General features: G+C 37.1%; 1 protein-coding gene across 1 annotated transcript in view; it reads left to right on the top strand.

The window, feature by feature from the left end:
- The window catches only part of LOC125357036 (meiosis-specific protein MEI4-like), a 91,900-nt gene extending 68,985 nt beyond the window's left edge, over positions 1–22,915 (top strand). Inside the window, exon 4 of the mRNA XM_048353656.1 lies at positions 22,646–22,915. Coding sequence (XP_048209613.1) covers positions 22,646–22,819 — 174 coding nt within the window. The 3' untranslated portion in view covers positions 22,820–22,915. The remainder of the gene's footprint in view (positions 1–22,645) is intronic.
- Positions 22,916–23,233: the final 318 nt, after the last annotated feature.

Genomic DNA, 23,233 nt, shown 5'->3' with positions numbered 1-23,233 from the left:
ATGTTTGTAGGCAAACCCTCACCTGACTTTTCCTTCTCAGAGCCCAGTGCTGGGCTGAATTACGGTCAGTGCTTTTCTACATGAAGGCCTGGCACTATGGGGGTTACAGTGTCTAATATCAAACTGTGACACCAGATGAGTCAGTAGACCACCACCATATTAAATGTCCAACTTGCAAGGCAGCACTCTGCATAGGAACTCCTGAGCGATGGCTGTGTCTGGCCCGCTGAGAGTGCACAGAACAGTCAGGTTGCAGTGATCTCTGCTGCTGGAGCAAGGCACAAGGACGGTGGTCCTATGGGCCTGGCCGTGTCCAGCACCGCTGCTTGCTTTCACTGGTTTCTCCTCTATTCCCAGAGTTTGGGCTTCAGTTTTGCCAATGCAGTTGCCCTCAGCTTCCCTTGGCAGTGTACTGCAGTTCCCAACCACACAGGCCCCGAATCTGGGAACCGGGGTCCAAGTCTCAGCCAGTTTCTTAACATCCACAGTGATTCTTGCTCACAAAGCCAATTCCAGGGAAGAGATTCTTGGTGTTTGGAGAATATTTTCTTTATTTTTGTAAATTCAGTGGCTCCTGTTCTCCTGACTGGAAGGTTTGCCTATATCATCTCTACTCTGCTTCCTTCCCTAACATAGTCCTGGTGAGTAAGCTAGAAAGTACAGTGGGTCCTTTCTTGGCATCTACTTGCCCCATGGATCTCAAATGTCATATTAAACTAATGTCGCAGAGAGACAGATTGTGTCTTTCTTTTTTTTCTTTTTCTTTTTGATGGTCATGGGGCTTGAACTCAGGGCCTGGACACCGACCCTGAGCTTTTTCGGGCTCAAGGCTAGCGCTCTACCACTTGAGCCACAGCACCACTTCCTGTTTCACTTTTTTTGGTTTTGTTTTTATTGCCAAAGTGATGTACAGAGGAGTTACTGTGACACCTGTAAGGTAGTGAGGACATTTCTTGGCATACTTGTTTTCCCCTCCCTCATTTTTCCCACCTTCCCTCCCATCCAAATCCCCCTCCCACAGTTATATAGTTCATTTCCAACCTAGTGTTTCGTGAATATCGCTGTTGCACTGGTTTGCCCTTTATCCTTTGTCTCGCCATTTTTTATGTTTCTATGTGGAGCTTACTGGGCTTTGCTTTTCCCTTTTGTTTAAACTGGCATTGTTCATCTTTCTTTCTGTTTTGCCTGTGTTAGGGTTCATTGTTTCTTCAATAGAGCTAAAGAAGATTTCTGTATTTTGCTTGGTCTCTGCTGCTTACTGCTGCCCTAGATCATGATCTTTCCATACAAGCCACCTTGCCAGATGTTTTGTTTCACAGAGGTACGGGGGAAAAGCTGAAATGTCTCTAATCCACCATTTTCTCACCTCATCAAGACTTGACATTTATTATAATGTATATACATTTAACAACAGCACCATAAAACTAACAAAATTGAAAACATGAAAGCAAAGGAAATAAGCTTGTAACAATTGACTCTCTCGGGATGCTGAGCCAAGTTTAAACCTATCTGGAGTAGTGTGTAGAGCGCCCAAGGCTCAATAGGATGATGCATATTCTGTGGCTTCTAAGTCGGATTTACATGTTAAGTATCAAGATTTGATGAAGTGGATCAAAAAGAAATCTCTTCTGGCCAAATTTGTGTATTCAGAATGGAAAACAATAGCACTATTTAAGAAATACCTTTCTCTCTCAAGATGAAGCTGAAGGGTATAATATAATTAAGTTCTCTCCTTTCTGTACCTATTTCCTTCTTGGTGATGGACTTAATTACCCAGGAAGATGCTTAACTCAAGCAAGGACAGACAGATTGGCTCTTTGGGAATTTAGATTTAGGGCACAAGTCTTAGCTATTTGTGAACACTAAATCCTTTGAGTTATGTAATCGTATAGTTGAAAATTTTTCAGTGGTGGAACTCTGGTATAATCCAGCCTTCAGAGATAATAATGAGGTGGACAGAAGAGACGAAAACAGGACATCGTGTGATTTTCACAGTAGAGAGAGAAACCAACCTAAAAAAAACTGTGAAACTAGCCATTGGCAGGTTCTCATTTCTCAAAAGATGGGTCTTTGCTATATACTTCTTCCCTTTTTCTACACCTAAACAAATTTCTTGCTAATAGAGTCCACTTTTTACTCTCCAGCTTAAATAGATTTATCTTTTTTGCTTTCTCTTAAGATTTTTTTTAAAAATGACTATATCTTAGTTGTTCAAGGCAGGGATTATTGTGACCTATAATGTACTCCAATCAAGCTTTACCCCTTCATCTTTCTCATTCATCTCCTTCTGCCTTCATAAAAATATTTCCAACTGTGCAACTCATGTGAGGGGAGGGAAATGAGGAGGGTGGAAGGCAGGGGAAAAAGGAGGAGGAAGGTCACAACGAATGAAAATTTTGAAGAGATAAAAAAGGTAAAGGATACATTCATAAAATTTTTAAATATAAGAAAATATTACACCAAATGGTTTTTGTAAGTATTGCTTTTGGAATGGTTTGTCTTTTTATCCTTTGTCTCTAGATTTTGGTATTCTTTTTCCCTTCCCTTGTAGTAATACACGTACTCCTGGACAGGAGGAAAGGGAATGGGGGAGGGGGGAGGGGGAGGCGGGGGGGGATGAGGGAGGAGGTAACAAGTTGGATAAGAAATGTACTCACTATATAAGAATGTGTCTATACAGGTAAATATTTTTACCTATAAAGATATATAGGTGAAAATGTACATCTACTGGTTTTGTCTTAATGTATATATTGAAGTTGAGTAATAAATGTTGTATCATATGTTTGATGTCCTAAGATACATGTATGTTTACTCCTGCTAAAATTGTGAAAATAGGCATCTGAAAATATAACTGCAATAATCTTGCAGTTCCTAATTAAAAAAAAAAGAAATGTACTCACTGCCTTACATATGAAACTGTAACCCCTCTGTACTTCACTTTGACAATAAAGGGGGAAAAAAAGTAAAAAATAAAAGAAAAACCCAATGCTAGGATTTAAATGATAAAAAAGGAAAATAGTACAGTGTCATATGCTATGTATAGTTCCTGAGAACAATAAAAATCATTTAGGGACCCATATGAAGATTGTTTTCTGGGGGCTGGGAATGTGGCTTAGCGGTAGAGTGCTTGCCTCATATACATCAAGCCCTGAGTTTGATTCCTCAGCACCACATATACAAAAAAAGCCAGAAGTGGTGCTGTGGCTCCAGAGGTAGAGTGCTAGCCTTGAGCAAAAAGAAGCCAGGGACAGAGCTCAGGCCCTGAGTCCCCAACACCCTGGAACTGGCAAAATAATAATAATAATAATAATAATAATAATAATAATAATAATAATAATAATTTTTGAAAACAGAGGAGATTGTAAAATTGTTCTTCTATTAACCCAAGAGCCTTGTAGTACCTTGAAGACCCAAGCTATAGCATTCTACCCCTGATTCCAAAAGGTTCATGTCCTTCTCACAAGGAAATCTTCATTCAGTCCACCTTCTTAGCTGTGAGCCCTGTCAAAAAGCCAGTTACATAACTTCCAAGAGTCAGCGGTACAGGATAAGCCTTACCATCCCAAAGGGAAAGAACAGGAAAACAGCCAGGAGAGATGAAACCAATGCAAGACCAAAATCCAACAGGGTGACCATTAAATCCTGCTGCTACATGTCCAGTATTAGTGCCACACTGTGGCTCACTGTGGGCGTTTAAAGACTTTGGCATCCATGACTTTTTGGCTGCTGCCTATTCCTAAAGGGCCCACAGGGTATATCTTTCCTGTTGTATTTCTGCCAAAAAAAAATGCTTTGCTTATTTTTAAGGATACTAATCTCCATACCCTTTTTGCAACATTAAACATTTTTTTCTCTGGCCAAGTTGTGAATATTCCAAATATTTCTGCTTGCTTTGCTTTTTACTCCTTATTCTCACAGTAAATTTGACTACAATGGAGCCAGCAATACCCATGCTATTATCTGAGTTATTTATAACCTTGAAATTTTCTCATCACATAAAATAGTATGTCACCTTTAAATGCATCCTTACACACAGTGTTAGAGCATGAACCAAAATGCATTCTGATTCTTTGTCATACAGTAACACAGGTAGACTCTTCTCCATTTCTTTTTTTACCAGTCCTGGAGCTTGGACTCAGGGCCTGAGCACTGTCCCTGGCTTCTTTTTGCTCAAGGATAGCACTGTGCCAACTTGAGCCACAGCGCCACTTCTGGCCTTTTCTATATATGTGGTGCTGAGGAATCGAACACAGGGCCACATGTATACGAGGCAAGCACTCTTGGCACTAGGCCATATCCCCAGCCCTCTTTTCCATTTCTTAATAGAGTCCTTATTTCCTTTTAAAACTTAGCCTAAGTTCATATTTTGAATTGCATTCTGACTCATGAGACCACAACAGAATTTCCTGTTAAGCTATACCTATCTTTTTCAATTTTTGTCTTGCCTGCTTTTCCAAATTTTTACAAACACCTAACAAACCAATTTCAAAGAATTTTCTTCATTCTGGGGTGTAATGATGGCAGAAGCCTTTCTGGGTGTCATTTTCCGTATGTCAGCATTTCGTTAGTCTTTTACCTGAAATAGTTATGTCATAAAGAGGAAAGGTGTTTATTTGGGATTACATTCTTGGCACTTTCAGGCCAACACTGGGCCTATCAATTTCAGCCTGTGTTGGCACACTGCGTTCTGGCAAAGTGCACAGTGAAGGAATTCCACTCATCTCAGGGTGCGGAAGTGAAAGAAAGTCTTCTTTGAATGTGCATTCCCTACATTATAAAACCTCCTTGTATAGTCTACCTCCTAGTGCCTCTACTTTATGCCAAGCAATACAATAGACTCACAACCAAACCATTCACACATGGTCTCAGGAAAACTTTTAAGACCAAAGCCTATTATAGGAGTGATTTTTAATTTTGACACATTCATGGTTGTTATAAAATAAAGGAGTTTCACCTAGAAAATGTTATTTATCTTCCATGTGTGTCTCCAAATCTGCACTGGGGGCCAGTGGTTCAGAATAAACTTCTTTTTCCTGCCTAAAAAAAGAAAGAAAAGAAAATGTTGTTTATCTTATATATTGGATTATACTGGTGCTCCCGTAAATATTTGGTAAGTCTATGATCTGTATACACAAAGAGAGAAAACTTCTAGGACATGGGATTATATATGAAATGCAAGTATATCAATGCTTTGAGTTAGTATTTATTAAATATTTTGAGTTTCTATTACAGAGAAATTTAATAATTAAGGTCATTTGATTAGTAGTTTTGTTTTGTTTTGTTTTGTTTTTGCCAGTCCTGGGCCTTGGACTCAGGGCCTGAGCACTGTCCCTGGCTTCTTTTTGCTCAAGGCTAGCACTCTGCCACTTGAACCACAGCGCCATTTTCTGTATATGTGGTGCTGAGGAATCGAACCCAGGGCTTCATGCATATGAGCCGAGCACTCTTGCCACTAGGCCATATCCCCAGCCCATTTGATTAGTAGTTTTAAACTTAGTAATTAACAGAACCCCAGTTCTAACAGATGTTGACATATTATGCTATTGTGTCAATTCCAGCCTGCAACCAGGTTTTTAAGATCAGAATTTATTACAATACATCCACTTTTGTTTGTCTGTGTTCTCCATGACTGCCTTTGCACTACAGTGGTTGAGTTAACACTTGCATCAGAGATCTGTGGCCTTTTCTAGAAAAAGTGTTGTGAACCACACTCAGCGGAGATATTGCTATTCACTCCCCACCCCAGGAATGGCCTATTCTAACTTATGACTTGTGAACAGTTAACTCTAGCAGCAAGCTGAGGATACTACTTTGTTTTTTTGCTTTCTTTTCAAGTCCCACTTTCTTGATAGTAAATGTCTTTCATAAACTAATTTTAAAAATGAAGGAATGAATTTACTCATTATGACATGTTATAGTGAGTTTAGAAATAAATTCATACTTTAAGTGAGAGATAATACAAGCCTGAATAAAGACCATCCGCTCCCTAGTCATTCTAGCCAGATAGTCAAACCTTAGTTTGTGTGTTTTTACCTGTGACATTTATTTTGTCGCTTTTATATATGGACATTTTAAACAATGTGAGAGTAATGCTGAATAACTATTTCCAATTATGTTTTATCTGTCCTTGCTCTTTAATGGAAATGCTAACATTGGTAGAGGATTCAAAGTAAAACTAAGAACCAGTCTAAGGATAAACAACAGTACTGAGCATGCCAATACTTTTGCTGTAGATAGAGGTACACAATGAACACCTAGTTATCATTATTAGTTATTACTTGTTTGAAGTTTAGACTTCAAACATGGCTGAATAGTGCTTGTTAAAGAATAATGTAGCATTTCTACCCTGGGTAGTTTTCTAAAATACATATTCCCCTAGAAATTCTGATTTTTGAACTTGGTCATCCATATATTTTGACAATATCGTAGAGATAATTGCAACAAATGCCAAAGATTTTAAAGCACTGGATTAACTAAGCATAATAGTTTTGTGAGATATCTTTATGAATTCCAAGCACATAAAGTTGTTGATAACTTTTAGTATGAAGTTGTATCATTTTGAGGTATCAATATAGTAACTGTCACCCTAAAACATTTTAACTATTTAAAGGCATCTGATAACTTCAGAAAGTTGTAAAATGAACACATAATTATGATTTTTCTGGGCTAGTTCTAGTTGTTACATCTACTGGATTGTTAATACCATTTTGTTTCACTCTCAGAATGATCCCAGTTTTTAGCATTATAAATGTAATTGAATATGGAAAGTAAATAGTAATATGCTAATTCTTTTTTTCTCATTTCTTTATTGTTAAAGTGAAGTACAGAGGAGTTACAGTTTCATATGTAAGGTAGTGAGTACATTTCTTATCCAACTTGTTACCCCCTCCCTCATTTTTCCCCCACTTCCTCCTCCCCATTCACCCTCATGGGTTGTACAGTTGCTTTACATCATATAGCCTGTAAGTATTGCTGTTGCATTGGTTTGTCTTTTTATGCTTTGTCTCTCGGTTTTGGTATTCCCTTTCCCTTCCCTAGTTCCAATACACGTATATACAATATCCAGGGTACTAATTCTTCAGAATACTTTTAGATCATGTTTTGAACTTTTGTCTAGAATAGAAAGCCAAGGAAATAGAATAATATCATTTGGCAATGATTTTAAAAGACCACTGGCCAGAGTGAAGTGATAGATTAAAGAGCAGCAATGGCATTTCTGATTTTAGACAATGGCATCAAATTGAGACACCTTTTCTAAGAAGCTTTTCTGTCCCCTGGGGAAGCACTGGAGCTGGAGTCTCAGAGCCATCTCACACTGGACCAAGAAATCCAGGTCATTATTTACACCAGGATTTGTAACTCCAGCCCCAGGGAGGAGAGGGAGCCTGACTTTAGATATGGCAGTTCTTTGCAGCCGAGGCAGCGTTTGAAGGATCTGGGATCTGAAAGGCACCAGCCGACAGCTCACCTTTCAGCTAAGTGACGCTTGCTCTATTGCACGAGAATCCTCTGTCATATCACAGTGTCTCTGACAGAAGATAACTAATATGGGAATACACATGACTTTAGTTACTTGACATGATTACTGTACATCTAGATTGTGCTAGGTGCTTTTGGAAGTCATTTAAAAATGTGTAAAGTAGGTTTACTAATGACACATGAGTGTAGTTTACTAATGAGTATAATAAAAGTATGGTGAACACAAGACTGCGGTTTAACTTAGTTTAACAAGGTCCGGTCATTTTGTCTTTTCAAATTAAATTGGATTGGTTTGAATAGAAACAGACTAAAATGAAGTTGTCTTATTTTTGAATACACAGATTGTGATTTCTTTCTGTGTAAAAAGGTAGGATGTCAACTTTATATTAAAAATCGGATTACTGATGTCTCCTATTGATGACTCATGCTTAGATTTTAGAATTCCTTCACTTTTATCCACTTAGTTAATTCTTAACCCTAGTGTTTGACAGGGGAAGTACTATTATCCTCACTGTATATAGATTATGGAATCAGCCCAGAGTACTTCTTCTTTTACTATGTCCTCCACAGTTCTTTCCTACCTGGTTAATGTTTGGGAGGGCCCAAAGAACATTTACCAAATTCAGATAGCCATAAATTGCATATAGACTTACCAAATGAAATACAGTGGGATGAGCTGATGCTATAAAAATTATTCATTGTTTATTTGAAATTCAAACCAATTACATCTTATATTTAATTTGCTGAGTCCTACGGCTCTGAGTAACCCAGTGAGAGTTTCAACTTTTTTGTTAAAATATGTATAACAAGAAAGAGAAAAAAAACATTCCCTAATGGCATGTGAAGTTGGCAACACTGAAAATAGGAGACCTGCCAAGTAGGAGGCCTGGTTGATGGGCATAACTAAATGAATGCAAGTTAAAGGGAACTAAATCAATGCATGCTGAGCAAGTCTGGCTTGTATATGTTGCCGACTATCAGATGTTGAATCTCATTAGTGTCCACCCAATCTGCCCAGGTGAGAAGGGACATGACAAGATAGTTCTAATGAGTGTAAAGGTGTAATCTGGCAGATGGTTCAGCATTTTCTGGTGCCAAACAGCAAAAATCTATAGTTAACACTTGAATGTATCTCCACATCTTTTTCCTGGCCACCTGTTGGGGCCTCTGTGAGCCTGGCTGTGGTCTCAGGATGGTAAATGTTCTAGAAACAAAGGGAGATGAGCAATTTGTTCCATTTTCCTGAAATCAGACATTGGTCACTAGGCCAGAAAAGAAAATAACAGATAATGTAGAGGAGACCCACAGTTTTACTCACTAAATGTGGAAAATTAGGAAGTAAGATAAACATCAGGATCCTAAGACTTACCAGATCCCTGAAAATTTCCCCAAGACACCAAGGCATTTTTAAGATTATGATCGCACATATAAACTGTTTATGAACGCTACAAGAGATGAAAAGTTCATCTTCCTGGTGCCAGAAAATAAAAGGCAAAAGAAATTATTCAGTAAATAAATGTCACCAGCATTTGTTGAAACATCAATATTAATCTTAGATTAATGCTGAAGCTCCAGGCTATCATTTCCACATGGATAGTAATTAAAGCTCAGACTGTAGAGGTCTTGTTAATATTTGGTTAGAGTTTTTCTATTACACGGTAGCCCTATGTCATGAACACCTAGAATTCTTCATCAAAATTAATACATAACTAATTTACAACATATGTAGAAAGTGTCCTGAAATAAGTTGCATGTTTTCAACTATATAAGCATCAGTATCCATTCTGTTGCAAGGGTCTGTGATCTGTTTTTAACTTAATACTTAGGAATATATCTTCTTGATTAGGTCTCTTGCTGTGAGCAAGAAGAGAATGAAAAGTAAACCTATCTACTTAAAATCAGAACTGCTTGAAATGGATTGCATGATTGGATATTCAAGAGTATTTAATTACAACTTAGCTCTATTCTAATTTTCTTTTAAGAATTGATTAAGACTGTGAAAATAGACATCAGACACATGATTCTATTGTTTACAGATGTGTCTTAAGTACTGGTAAACAAATTGGTTTAAGCCTACACATAAGGTCCAGTATCAGTTTATCTGGTGGTCTGAATTTGAATTTGTGCTTCACCATTTATCTGCAGTGTAACCACGGGAAAGGCCTTCGCCTTTCTGAATTTCAGTTTTCTAGTCTTGTAAAGAGAGAGAGTAAGCATCACTACAGAAGTTGGTTTGAGATTAAAATGATTAGTCTAGAAAGCTTACAATGCTTTATAGCATAATGAAATCTATAAAGTGTGCTTTCATATTATTTGTTCATAAAAACTTATTTATTGTAAGTTTTATAGCTTCTACAGGTAATGATGTAATTTCAAATTACTCCATAAAAGAACAGTTGAAATAAACTACCTGAGAAGTAAATCTTAATATATTTTAACATTTTGATAGATAATGCAGTGTTACATTTGACAAGAATGTCTATTCTGTGTTTCTAAAATAAAATAGTATTTAGATAAAGACATATGATAGTTACCTGATTTTGTTTTATTTTAATTTTTTCTAAGTTGGACATTCACACTGTGTTTGATGTATATATTTGACTTCTAATATGTTTTTCAGGCAGTTAAATTCTTAAAGTACATGAAGTCATGAATTTTAGATATGTGTGTGGAAATGTTCTTACATTATGATCCACCCATTTTCTATGAAATTATAGGTAAAACTTGCATGGCTTCTAGTTTTCTTTGCTTTTATTTTGCTACTGAACAATTGCCTTTCCTTTTGGGTTTGATATTGGTGAATGATTCTTAGAAGTTCAATATTAGAGTATGTTAATATTGTAGACAAGTCTCTTCCAGAAGGGCATTTCTGCGTCTGACTTGTTGGCAGTAGTAATAGTCTTTGTGTGTTCATGTGTTTTACTGCATCCTGTTCAGTGTAAGACATACATTAAGTTATCATTCAGTGACAGCATTTCTAAAGGCGGATTAGCTAATACAGGTCATGTGTAGTGCTTGCAAGTGAGCTAAGGTGATATTTGGCTACAAATAGAGATTCAGAGGAATGTTTAGCTTAACTGATTTTTGTTTATTTGTTAAACATTGGCTCTCAGCCTTGTTTTTGAACGATATTAGACTCTTCTCATTGTTGAATGCTTACTTCCAACACGTGACGTTTTTTGACTTGGTTAAGTATGAGACCCTAACAAGTAAGATGCTGACTAGTGACGGGGAAACATGCATCCCTTTGCCATCTATGGACTAAGCAGAAAAACTAACACTCTGAAAAATTAAGACATGACTTGAATCTTGAAACAATCCTGCCTCCTCTGTCACAATCACCTTACCTCAGTTGCATGGGTGAGAATAATACAAAGCTTATGGAGCAGAATTAATGTTTTTTTCTCTGAAATAGTTTAGATTTTTGTCTTTGAAATCTTTCCAAACCTGCACCCATGCCTCCATGAGAAGTTGTTGCATATTCAATATCTGTTGGACATTTAACTTTAAGAAAATCTCTTTTTGCAGCCTTCATGAGGAATTTACTATAAAATGTACCTGTCTTCTTGAATCAGCTGTCTTCCTCCTGAGTGAGTGATAATCTACTTGTATTCTAAATAGTGTCTAATCAATTCAAAACTTTAATTATAGCATAGTTAATCCTAATGGATTCCTTATACTACAATAAGCCCTGACTTTCTTTGCTTTTTGGGCTACTTACTTGTCAAAATAGGTCATCATAAAAATGAAGCTGTCCTATGAATTTAATCTGTAGCAGATGGAATGTAACTAGATCTTCTAAAAAGTTGATTGAATTTACCCATATAGATTAGGAAGAGGACCAGAATTTAGTCCTGCGTTAAGCCACTTGAAATATTAGCTTTATTTGAAAGAAATTTGAAAATAGACTTCAGTGTTCCTCTCCCAGATTCTTGGGCTGCTGTGGAAGGTCGTGTTCTCACCACGCCTCTTACACAGTAGCATGAATGTGGCAACAAAGGAAATGACATCGCTGGTGATTGGGGAGCACTTTCTTTGTTTTTAGTTTTCATGGTAAGATATGCCTAGTTTTCCTTGGCAGGGAAGGTATTTTTAAAACCAGCTTGTTCTTTGTAAAAGTTATGGAATTTTTAGACACCTAAAACTATGTGTTTCATAAAGATAAGTATCAAAACCAGAGATTCCCAGCAGACTTATACCTGACATTTGGCTGAGAATATGTTCCCCTTACAGATTCCCCCTTACAGTTGCTCTATAACAAATCACTTCCAAACTTTGTTGGCTTAAAATAACAGTCTTCATCTTAGTACTTCTCCCAGTTCCTGTGGGTAAAACATTTGGGAGGGTCTTAGCTGGATAGTTCTGGTTTCAAGTCTGTGAAGTTGCTCTTGGTTAGTGATGAGGATTTAGAACAGAGGCAGCTAGAACAGTGGAAGAATGGACTCCCGAGTAACACTAGGGGCTCTTTCTCTGGGCAGTATCAAGTATCACCAAATGAGTTCTAAACATGACCTCATTTGGCTTGTTCAGAGCCTGGCGGTCCCTGTTTCATCAAATTACCTGAGTGACAACTGAAGTTTTCAAAAGCCAGTGTTCTAGTGGGCAAGGAGTACTTGGAATTTGCATAACATCAGCCTACTGTGTTCTGTTGATTGAGAGACATTCCCATAAGGCCTCTAGAGAAAAGAGGTGTCAAGTTTGCCAATACATGAAAGGAGTATCAGATAATATGTGGCCATAAATTTTAAACCACAGTTCCATGCACCGATGAGTAAAGGAAATTTGTGGAATGAATTAGATCACATTTAATGTATTTGCTTAAGAAACTGTGAAAGACTCACATACAAAGTTTGCCCAAGTAGAGATGCATGGAAAGAATAAAGGAAAACTAAGTGGTAGTCACTGGCTATCTTTTTAGTATTTCCTTCCTTATCTCCTTTCTTAGTTTATTAAGTATTTTAGGACAGAGAAAGAAGTTAACATGTCCATTTATGTTCTTTGGAAAATAACAATTGATATCAGAAATCTTTGTCTAATCCATCTTTGTTAAAAATGTGCTTTTAGTTGGCTACAAATCTTGTGCATTGTTCTGTTAGAGCCTAAAAGCTTTCATTGGATTAATTTGTTTCTTCAACTATTGACTTTGTGGAGCCACTAAACATTGAGAACTGTTCAAACATAGGCTTAGACTAGCCCAGTCTTCCAATATGATGCCAGTTGTAATCTACAGTCACATCTTTGGACACCTACAGGATTCTTAAGTTTTCACTTGTTTTGTGGTCTGTGTTTTAAGTGGAAAGGTATAAAAAGCTAAAGAAGATTAAGACAGAAACATATCAACTCATGGCTAGTGTTTACATTGTATACACACACACACACAAACAAATGGTTAACTTGAGATGATAAACATATTGTGTTGGGACACTTCACAGTGTACTTTTATGTGAAAACATTGCATACACTTTAAATATAGTTATTAGTTTGTAAATTATACTTCAATAAACTAGAGGAAATTAAATTAGAATTCAATATTTAGTAAAAACAATGAAAATACACCTATTAGATTTTGCTTCTTTAAATCAGTAGAAGAAAAATATGATTCTTATTATCCAGCGTCAGTTACAGCTATGAGAACCTAAATCTGAGTGGTTGAGTGCTATGTAGCATTATTCCTATGTATACCTCTAATCAGGCGTTTCTGAGCAGCTGTTCTTTTGAGACTCTAGACTGTTTTCTGATGTGGCTCCAAAGTCCTCTAAGTTTCTGGAGTCGTCTACTGGTAGGGGGAACAATTTGCAGAATCATTGGGGAGTATATAATGAGCTCTGGCAGTGGTGTGTAGAATATCCTCACATATTTTCTAAAAGTCAGTGACACATCATCCCTAATCACAAAGGATGCTGGCAAATCCAGTGTCTCACTGTGCTTAGAGGAAAGGAAGAGAGTCTGCTAAGAAGGCAGGCAACCAAGGACCCACAATTATTTAGCTATCTTTCTAAAAACCTTTGCATTTTAATGAACTGATCCATTGCAAGGATATAACTGCAGTGCATTCTTTTGTACATCTGTACTATTGCACAGTACTTCAGTGACACTTTGGGGTCTGCATGGAATGCCAGAGATGATTTTAGATTTTTTAGTATAATTGGATGCCAACTAAAGTCTGAATTTTTTGTGGAAAAGGGTGAGGGGGATTTTCCTGGGTGAGTAATATGGTTTTAAAATGCCTTCAAAGACTTCCATCAGGACAAGTTGAAATTGAACCATTGTTCCAAACGAGTATCAAGAGTTACAGTGCTTATCATTGAATTCATAGTTGTCAGGATTATGGGTTTACTTTTTGTTGCTTGTTTGGTGTGTGTGTGTGTGTGTGTGTGTGTGTGTGTATGTGTGTGTGTGTGTACGTGTGTGTACGCATGCTGTTTCTGGGACTTAAACTCAAGGCCTAGGCACTGTCCCTGAGCGTCTTTTTCTCAAGGCTACTGCTCTGTCAGTTGAGCTACAGCTTCACTTACAGTTTTATGGTGGGGAATTGGATAAGAGTCTCACAGTTAAAGATTTTCTTAAAGGCAGATCCTATAACCTATAATGACAGTCCACTTGGGGGTCTTATATGTTCTAAAGTTTTGATTTAGTGACTCAGATGAAATGTTGTTCAACAATACTGAAATGAAAAGTTTAAATGGTAATGATAAAATGATATGTTGAAAGTTTAAGAATGGCCAACAATATTTGAAATATGTAGTCTTAATAATTATAAATTTATATCCATATAAGAAAGAATAAGAAACTGGTGGAAACATCTAGAGAAGGTAGTACTTTATTGTATTTATAGCTACAAAACTATAGAAGGAAAAATAACAATAAGTATTGCACTGTAGGGATGAGGAAGAAACAATAAAGCCCAAGTTACTGAGGTGAATCTGGAAAGCTTACAGAAATGTTAAGAACAAGGCAAAAGTGATCTGTTGTTACTCTAGAATGAGTAGAAATCAAGAGTTTAAAAAAAAGTATCCACTCAGAATTACATAAAAGAACTGCTTAGTTTGTAATGTCAATAAGAAAAGAAGCAGTAACCCTTTTGTGTTAATAAAAACATCTTGGTCATAAAATATTAGCCCCATACTTCAAGTGTTCAACGGAAGTGACATAAAATGTATTAGGGAGATGCCCCATTCGACTTGGTGCATGGACTATATGCAGTAAGGGCACATTCCGAAATTAGTTTTGGCCTCTGGTGGACAATAAATCTGCCTCAGCTCAATAGAAATCAAGCCACAGACCAAAGGAAAGTTACGACCCAGATGGGGTGAAACAAAATCAAATAACGTCCTGGGAGTGTGGAGGAGATCACCTCTAGGCATTTCTCTGCCACCCTCCTGACCCAGCTTCCCCAGGCCCTTCAGCTCTTCTGCTGCTTCTCCTGCGGAGTGCCAACCTCTGACTCCAGACTCTGACTTTGCTTCTTCTGTGATACTTCAAAGAAGTTTATGACACTTGAGACAAGCAAGAATCACTTTCTCTTCCTGTAATCATTTATGTTCTAATTCATTTCATTTATGATTCATTTCTAATTTCATTTACATTCTAATTTGTAGAAAAACCAGGGATTGGGTGGATTCTTGGAAACTGCAGAATCTTGAGCTAAACCTAAGCACTCTCCCTATTTCTACATGGCTCTGGGGGGGGGGGGGAGGGACAATGGAGTGTCCAAGATGAGGTGACAAGATGTCTTTAAGGTCCTGCAATCAAACAAGGGCAGAATTGGTTAGCTACATGTCACAGAGTAAGTACCTAAACTTCAAATCTGTTCTGTCTCCTGGGTGTTATGTCTTTTCCGTAGTTTACTACTTTATTCCACTCTTAGACAGGATTTCTATTTTTATGTACTATTTAAAATATTATCTCATCAAGGAATACCCATTACAGACAGAACACACATGGATAAGACATGGATCCTCTGGTAAGCATCTATTTTTTCTACTTCCAGGTTTTATTTATTTTTTATTAATTTAATTTTATTGACAAGGGATGTACAGAAAGGTTACACTTACATATTTTTAACCAACCCTCTCATTCCTGGTCTCATTCTGTTATGTCCTCTTTCTATGACAAAATGTAACAGTTTTCCAGAAAATGTTTGTGTTTTTCTCTCTCTCTTTGTCTCTGTCTCTCTCTCTGTCTCTCTGTTACACACACACACACACACACACACACACACACATATACACACACGCGAATGGAAAATGAACATACCTGTAATTAGCCACCCCCAGGTCAAGAGATAAACATATCCAGCACAAATCTTCATGCCACCTCTTTCTATATAAAGATAAACACTATTTTTTTACTTTAATGTTAAAAAAATATTTATATAGCCATTGACATACAGTGGAAAAAAACATAGCCTCTTCAATTACTGGCGCTGGGAGAATTGGGCAGCCACATGCAGAAAACTAAAAGTGGACCCCAGCTTGTCACCAAGCATGAAGAGCAACTCAAAATGGATTAAAGACCTCAATGTCAGACCTGAAAATCTGAAAGTACTGCAGGACAGAGTAGGAGAGACACTAGAACGTATAGGCATAGGCAGGAACTTCCTAAAAAGAGTCCCATGGGCACAACAGATTGGAGAGAGACTTGATAAACGGAACTATATTAAAACAAAAAGTTTCTGCACAGCTAAAGACATTGCTACTAAACTAGAAAGACAGCCAAGCAATTGGGAAAAGATACTTACCAGCAAGGCAACAGATAAAGGCCTGATATCCATCATATACAGAGAGCTCAAGAAACTAACCCCCTCCAAACCTAATAAACCAATTACTAAATGGGCAAAGAAGTTAAACAAACACTTTTCAGAAAAAGAAATAAAAATGGCAAGGAAACACATGAGGAATTGCTCATCAACCCTGGCCATAAAGGAAATGCAAATAAAAACAACCTTGAGATACCACCTTACCCAGTCAGAATGGCCTATATTCTGAATTCAGGCAACAACAAATGCTGGTGGGGGTGTGGAGAAAGAGGAGCCCTACTGCACTGCTGATGGGAATGTAAACTAGTACAATCACTCTGGGAAGCAGTCTGGAGGTACCTCAAAAAAACAGACATAGGCATACCCTACGACCCAGCCATACCACTCCTACGCATCTGTCCTGAACAGCAGGATCCAGGATATGACAAGGACCCCTGCACCTCCATGTTCATTGATGCAGTGGTTCACAATAGCCAGGATATGGACACAACCCAGATTCCCCACTACAGGTAAGTGGATTAAAAAAAATGTGGTTCCTATATACAATGGAAGTTTACACTGACATTAGAAAGGATAAAATAATGGCATTTGCTGCAAAATGGATGGAACTAGAACAAAACACACTGTGAGACAAGCCAAGAACACAGAGACAAACCACTTATGGTCTCCCTGATATGAGGGTGTTAGAATTAAAATGCAAAGAGATAGAACAAAGTAAACAGGTCTCAAGATACCAAAATACAGTAAAAAGAAAAGAGGACACAGAATGAATGGAAAGTGTGAAAATAATAATAATAACAATAATAATATAGCAGAGGGGACTGTCGGCTGCATTGGACACTGATGAAAGGGAACTAAGCAACTCATGGGTGGGAATGGGAAGGAAGGAATGACTGAAGGAGGGAATAGATGTTACTAAACAAAAGGAAAGTACATGTCATCTGATACAGAGGAAATGATTTTATTGTTATAGTTCATAGACTCTGTAAGCTATGTAGAGTAGAATGATAATTTTTATCATTGTGAAAGTTAAAATGTCTACTGTAAAATATATGTACTAACTTAAACCCAATTAAAAAATGTTTATGTAGGACCAGAGATGTGGCTCAGGTTATAGAGCACCTACTTTTCAAGTGCAGGGACATAAGTTCAATCCACAGTGGTGCCAGAAAAATTATATCACCTTTGTCTTTAAAGATTATAGTTTAGTTTTTCTTTCTTTTAACTTTCTGTAAATGAGAATATATGCATTTTCTAGTAACTTGCTTTGTTCAGTGTTGTATCTATTAGAACATATATCTGCCAAGACCAGTCATATCATTAAGTGAAACTGTAATTCACCATGCTTTTTGTTAAATGATAATGGTTTTGTGTGTCTAGTGCTGTTGTTTTTATTTTCCTAAATATTAATGCTATCAACCTTTTTTATTCTATTATTTTCAGTTCTATTTATATACATATGTTATTCTTCGTATAAACCTGTGGGAAAAGAATATGGCAATAAGATCAACATTTTTTTCTTGAAAAGTAGAACTTAGATTGAACCTGTCCTTCTCAATGGTGGTACCTAGTAACTTTAAAATTATGAGTAACTAATCCTCTGTAAAGATTAGAACAGAAAAACTCTAGCTGGCAAGGGATATCTTCGAGCTCAGTGATGCTATAGAAGTGAAATTTAGCCAATATCTTTCCTCTTTTAAAGAGTCCCAGCTACTATCATATGAAGTAATAAGGGCTTTTCTGTGTTTTTATTTTTGGTATCTTTTAGTGTGTTGATTTTGTTTGGAACTGAAAGAAGTCCTCCTATTTCATCTTTCTGATCTTTTACTGGTTATTCCTACGTTTCCATTTGTTGTCTTCAAGAACATTTCCGTTTTCACAACGTCTATTTTTTCTGTATCTGCTTTCCTCCTTTTCTTCGTGTATTTTTTCTATATGCTGTTTGAATTTTCCTTTTACTTTGAGCTCATAACAGTCCTAAGCTATTCCGCAGTGTGGCTTTCCTTTCATTGTTGTACCTGTATAGTTTTCCTGACCCCTCCGATAAGTAGTCATGTCAGGACCATCTTGTTTTGATGTAAAGTGATGTGCAATGCAAAAGAACTCTTAAGACTCTTTAAGTATAGATAAGTAAAGGAAACCAGGCCTGTTCAAAGCATAGGGCTGGACTCCTGGGGCTTACTGTTTCCCATGTCGGTGTAGTTTTGTTATTGTTAAACTAATTCTTCATACATTACAAATGCCTTCTCTTTGTTCTTGAAAGCTAATTCTGCTGAATACGAAATTATAGGCTAATACATATTTTGCTGTAACATTTTGGAAATAGTAGAAAATATTTAAGGCTTCATGTCTGTTGTGAAATCATTATGTTAACAGAAGCTTTTATCCTAAAATAACATAATTACATAGTAAACAAATAAAATCTTTTTTTTTTTTAGTATATTTACGTATCCAGAGTATACCCAAATGTATGAAAGCCTTTGAACATTGTTTCTTAGGAGTTATTCATTGGGTTGGGAGCCTTTACCTTCCCTTTGCTGCACTTTTTTGCTGCCGACTTTTGTTCCTCAGTACAGAGGCCCTGCTTGAGTTCTGGGCCTGTGAGTTGCAGGCCCCCCTCACCCAAGCAGGTTGGCTCAAGTGTGAGTTACTTCTGGTTAACAAGCCTCTGAATGTTCCGGTCTCCTGCTTGCCTATTGTGACTTCTGAAATGTGTATGTAAAATTGTGTTTGATAACTGCTGGCTGTTTGCTTATTGAAGGAAGTTTATAGGTATATGTGTGGCACTGTGTGGAAAGAGTTTTGATAATTTTCTAGCTTCCCAGAGACAAATCTCCTAGGATTTGTCTATTTTCTTGTTGTAAGCACAGGTTTTGTTGTTTTTTGGTTGTTGGTCTTGATTCATACAATTCATGCATATTTATTAACAATAACATAAATTGTTTAAGACAAAATTCTAGATGCTTCCAAAAGTGGGGAGCACATTTGCAGTTGGTGCCACCTGTCCCTTTGGCTTTCTCTTTTCCTTGCTCATCAGCTTGCTTGCAGTGCAGGTTGTTAGGGAAATTAATGATTTGAACAGTTATTTCCAAAATTACAAAGTCTGCAAGTTAATCCCTCATTGGCCCCAGTCCGAGGTCACATAGGAGGTCTTCTAGCGGATGGGAATCACATTCTTCACACTGTCTCAGGTCCGAGTTCACATAGGACGTCCTCTAGCAGGTGGGAATCACATCCTTCACACTGTCCCAGGTCTGAGTTCACTTAGGATGTCTTCTAGTGGATAGGAATCAATATATGTATCCAATGGTAACCCAAATGGAATATTACCTTAAATATCCACAAAGTGTACTGTTTATTAGGTGTATGCAAACTTTTATTTTGTCTGCTTTTTTCCCCCTTTTTGGCCAGTCCTCCTGGGCTGGCCACTGTCCCTGAGCTTCTTTTGTTCAAGGTGAGTACTCTACCACTTGAGCCACAACTCCACTTCTGGTTTTTTTGAGTAGTTTATTAGAGATAAGAGACTCAGAGACTCTCCTGCCTGGGCTGTCTTCTCAGCCTCCTGAGTAGCTAGGACTACAGATGTGAACTTCTGGTACCCGGCTATTTTGTCTGCTTTTTTTTTTTTTTGACAGTTAACGACTTGCAGATTAAAGCTTTTGAACAAGCTGGGATATAAGTTAGTGGCAAAGCACTTGCCTAGCAAGTGCAGTGTCCTGGGTTCAATTCCCAGTACCAAAAAGAAAAACATCACTGTTGAAGTTTATTTTCAACATGCCATGTGAAACCGTGCCCTTCTTTTTTTTGTCTTTTTCTGTATCCCCTTCACATGGTTTTACTCCTCATACCACTGTAACTTATTTTAATAACCTGAATATTGTATATAGGTGTATTGGAGTAAGGAAAGGGAAAGGGAACACCCAAATCAAAGGATAAAAAGACAAACAAATGCAACGGCAATATTTACAAAACCTTATGGTGTTAACCAACTGTACACCACATGAGGGGGAGAGGGAAATGGGGAAGGGGAGGTGGGGGAAAATGAGGGAGGAGGTAATAAGTTGGATAAGAAATGTACTCACTGTATTACAGATGAAACTGTAACCCCTCTGTACTTTACTATGACAATAAAATCAATTAATTAATTTAAAAAGAAAAATACAAAAAATAACCCCAACAAACTTCACAATACATATCAGGGGCAATGTTGATCCTTCTCCTTCCTGGAAAGCAACTTCATCTGGAATATCACTAGGTAATTGCAACCCCCAGTTTATTCACATCCCCCCTATAAGATCCTTCTAGTTTCCGTGCAGTTCATTTGGGCAAATTAATTGTGCATGTGGTAGGAATTACCCCCTCCCTGCGTATTTCAGAACTTTGAAGTGGCATTGTGGCCTATGCATCTCGATAGATCATGGAGACAAAAGAGACTACCCTTTGGATAGGCTCAGTTTTCAGGGCTAGCTCCCCAAATTATTATAATTCTACCAAGATAGCTGTTACTTCTGCTACAACTTGTGATATGTACAAACAACTAGTCTCTGAACCAGCTATTGAGTGAGACCCATAGTGTGTACCAATATGTACAACAGGTGTCTCCTTCTCTGTCCCTTAATGTAATTGTAAATCAAGGGGTCAAATGAAATACTTCTGATCAGCAGAACACAACCTATATCTAAATGCCAAACTACAGAAAACTCTGAAGAAAATTATTTATAGGTCTCCAGTCTCCCAAGGTATAAGAATAGTGATCTGGTTATTGTGTCCTTCCATAGTTTCAACTCCAATACTATGCTAACCTAACAATATTATGAGTAAGACTGGCCTGCATGCCAGCTTCTTTAATATGCTGCACAGCACTTACAAACTAACAAGTGTCAGTTGCAATTTAAGACACTATAGAGTCCATATTGTTTACAGAATTCGCAGTTACAGTGCTAATTGCACAGTGTGAGTTCGATGAGGGTTACTGTCACCCTTGCTATTGTACAGATGTAAGAGCTGAGACAAAAGCTCCTAAGTAGCAAGACTCGGGTCTCAGTCTGGAATTACTAGGCTCTGGAAACCTTACCCCATCTTTACATCATCACTTTCTTGCCAGGCTCAGGCCTTTCTTGTTTTTCTTTGACCTTCTGCTTCACTTCAAATGGCTGTTTAAAGAAATATATATTAAGAAAAGAAGAACTTAGATTAGAACAGTTTTTTTGAGGTACAAACATGATGATTTTGCAAAAATTGGAAATTTAGTAAGTGGTGCTGCACAGTTATAAAAGATGTGAATCTTAATTGTATCGCTGAGAAATAATGATAAATAAATATCTGTGATTTTATGGTAACAACTTGTATTTTCACCATGAAGTTGATTTAGAATATTAATATTATTCTCATGCATACTAGTAATGCAGGTCCAGATTTATAATAGATATTTGTCTTAAATGCTTAGTCTGTTAGTTTCCTTATTATGATCAATTGGCCTTTAAATTACAATAAAATTAATATATACTATTAAATTCTCAATTTGAGAAATATCTATGATTAGGTATTTCTCCTAAAGGACACAGAGGAGGCATCATCTAGTTTAAATTACAATAATTATTCTTGAAAGTACTGTCTTCCCAGTATGATTTTAAGAGCATAACAAAGTATATGACCATTTCTGTGCTTTGAAATTCTGCTTGAAGCCTGCTGTCTCCTAACAACGTAAAGGATAAAGGAATGAAATCTCACCCATGAGTTTTACATGCCTTAGATTAATTAGTGTTCAAATGGCCTTACTGCAGTTAGTTATAGCTTACTGTATTAATTGTAAAATTAACTTACTCTACTAACATAATTGTAAATTCATGTAATGACATTTTTATTGTCTCTACATAAGAACAATGTCAGAAATTTTTTCTTGCTGTTAAACTTCTCTCTGTTGATTTGTGGCAAATAAGGATTGTGCCCAACCCTTTCCAGAGTGGCATTGAGAGTCAGAATACCCATAGTTCTCCCAGGGGCCTTCAGACTTCTCATCCATTTTGTATCCATTGATATATCTAGCTACCCATCCATATATCTACCTGCCCTCTCTTCTATTTAGTAAGTGTTTTAGTGTCTTTTTCCATTATCTTCCTATTTATTCTGCATCTGGACTATTATATTACCTTTCTCTATTTTAGCTAAAACTTCACTTTTATCACTGTCGTTTTTTTCAAAGTTCAACTGCTATATAAAACCTCAGTGTCTATATTGTTATTTACTTGCATATTTCACAATTTTTCTTGACACTAACCTGGAATTATATTGACATCTTCATGCTTTATACAGTATGTGTATTTGTAGTGAAGACTTGAAAAATGCCCATTAAATACACTTTGACTTGACTAGCTAGAGAGTAGAAACTTACTAATTTTTTATCTTTAGTTTCAGGTACAACATTATATCTCTAGGAGTCTGGTCACCCTAGGAAGTTGCAGCTTGTTCAGAAAATCTATCATACCTCTACTTCTATCAGAAATAAACAGCTTTACTGATGATCTTGAAGCCATCAATCAGGTACACATAATTAAAAACTGTAGCTCTCATTTATATTTATAGTTGATGTTAGTTAATGTAATTATATGCTTTCTTTTTTTCTTTGTGCTCCAATTTCTTCCTTCCCCGCTGATGTTTTAGTCATTGTCTTAATTCTAGTGTATGCGAAGATCATAATGTTTGGCAGTACTGGGATGTGAACTGAAGAACTTGATGCATCTAGTCATGTGCTCTAGCACTTAAGCCATACTGATAGCTCTTTCCATTTTAATGCAGCCTCTCACACACTGCCCTAGACCCATTTTGGATTTCAGTCCTCCTAGCTCTGCCTTAGGTGCAGCTGAGACTACCAGTGTTTGCCGTCGTGTATCTGAGTAGTACTAATGTCTATCAAGGTTTCAGAAAGATATTTTCTGAAAATAATCTTCAAAATCAAACCACCTTGTTGTCTTTACTTATACGGTTTGCCAGATATTC

Source organism: Perognathus longimembris, chromosome 9 (genome assembly GCF_023159225.1).
Source record: "Perognathus longimembris pacificus isolate PPM17 chromosome 9, ASM2315922v1, whole genome shotgun sequence".
NCBI classification, from domain to species: domain Eukaryota; kingdom Metazoa; phylum Chordata; class Mammalia; order Rodentia; family Heteromyidae; genus Perognathus; species Perognathus longimembris.
Note: the sequence above shows the minus strand (reverse complement) of the source record. Positions and strands in the feature narration are given on the sequence as shown.